The sequence below is a fragment of the Sinocyclocheilus anshuiensis genome, unplaced genomic scaffold (genome assembly GCF_001515605.1).
Source record: "Sinocyclocheilus anshuiensis isolate Anshui unplaced genomic scaffold, SAMN03320099.WGS_v1.1 scaffold739, whole genome shotgun sequence".
Taxonomy (NCBI): domain Eukaryota; kingdom Metazoa; phylum Chordata; class Actinopteri; order Cypriniformes; family Cyprinidae; genus Sinocyclocheilus; species Sinocyclocheilus anshuiensis.
In genome coordinates this window covers 474242-475091 of record NW_015551105.1, presented here as the reverse complement: position 1 = coordinate 475091, position 850 = coordinate 474242, and the positions used below count along the sequence as shown (strand labels likewise).

Genomic DNA, 850 nt, shown 5'->3' with positions numbered 1-850 from the left:
GTCTTTTCAGCAGGATAGAGCATATAAAATTTAATTCTGAATTTTTCCCCTCCAGGCTCCCATTGCCGTATGCATCGAGCTCTGTGTTTGCAGGGTATGAGCTGGGGTATGTTCGGTTATGGAGCGAAGAGTTCGGGTTCTCCATCCGTATAGATCCCTCGCATAACATTCAACTAATGCTCGCCAAGCAGCACAGCAACCGTACGTGTGGCCTGTGTGGAAACTACAATTATTTGGTGGAGGATGAATACACCGCACAAGAAGGTGAGAAACGAATGCAGGAAAGAATAAAAAAAAAATACCTTTCAAACTCTGTTTCAGTAAGATCATGTGTTAAAAGCAGTGCACAGGATGCTGATTAATACGAGCTGAGGAAATAGGTGGCGCCAGTGTTCATCCTGAAGGCACAACATTAGAAAGTTTGTGTGTGTGTGTGTGTGTGTGTGTGTGTGTGTGTGTGTGTGTACGCTTGAGGGGTACAGTATGTTAGTGCCCTGTCATCGTTCTGTATTAGAGCTTTTGTAGTTGATGGGGTACTTATCAGCTGTGTTTAAATTTAGAATATAATCTTTCACATGAGTCAACCACATGATAAGGAGAGCCAGGGAAACTAAGAGATAACAGAGCTGAAAGATAACATGTTTGAACAGGTGAAATCTAAGAAGGTGTTATGGTCAATTTCACCCCAAATATAAAGCATATTTTTGATAAGTTGGCTTCTAAAGACTATTAAAAAAACAAAAACAAAAAACCTCATAATTAATGTGTCCGGATCATTTATGTTTGTGTTTTCCTGTCTGGACACAATCAGTTTTTAAAAATTAAAATAAGCATAAATTATTTTTTTATA

The 850-nt window shown here is 38.8% G+C and overlaps 1 protein-coding gene across 1 annotated transcript in view; it reads left to right on the top strand.

The window, feature by feature from the left end:
* Window positions 1-850, top strand: part of LOC107662885 (von Willebrand factor) — a 35255-nt gene that overhangs the window by 2249 nt on the left and 32156 nt on the right. Inside the window, exon 5 of the mRNA XM_016453003.1 lies at window positions 11-264. Within this exon, the coding sequence (XP_016308489.1) occupies window positions 11-264 (254 nt within the window). The remainder of the gene's footprint in view (window positions 1-10; window positions 265-850) is intronic.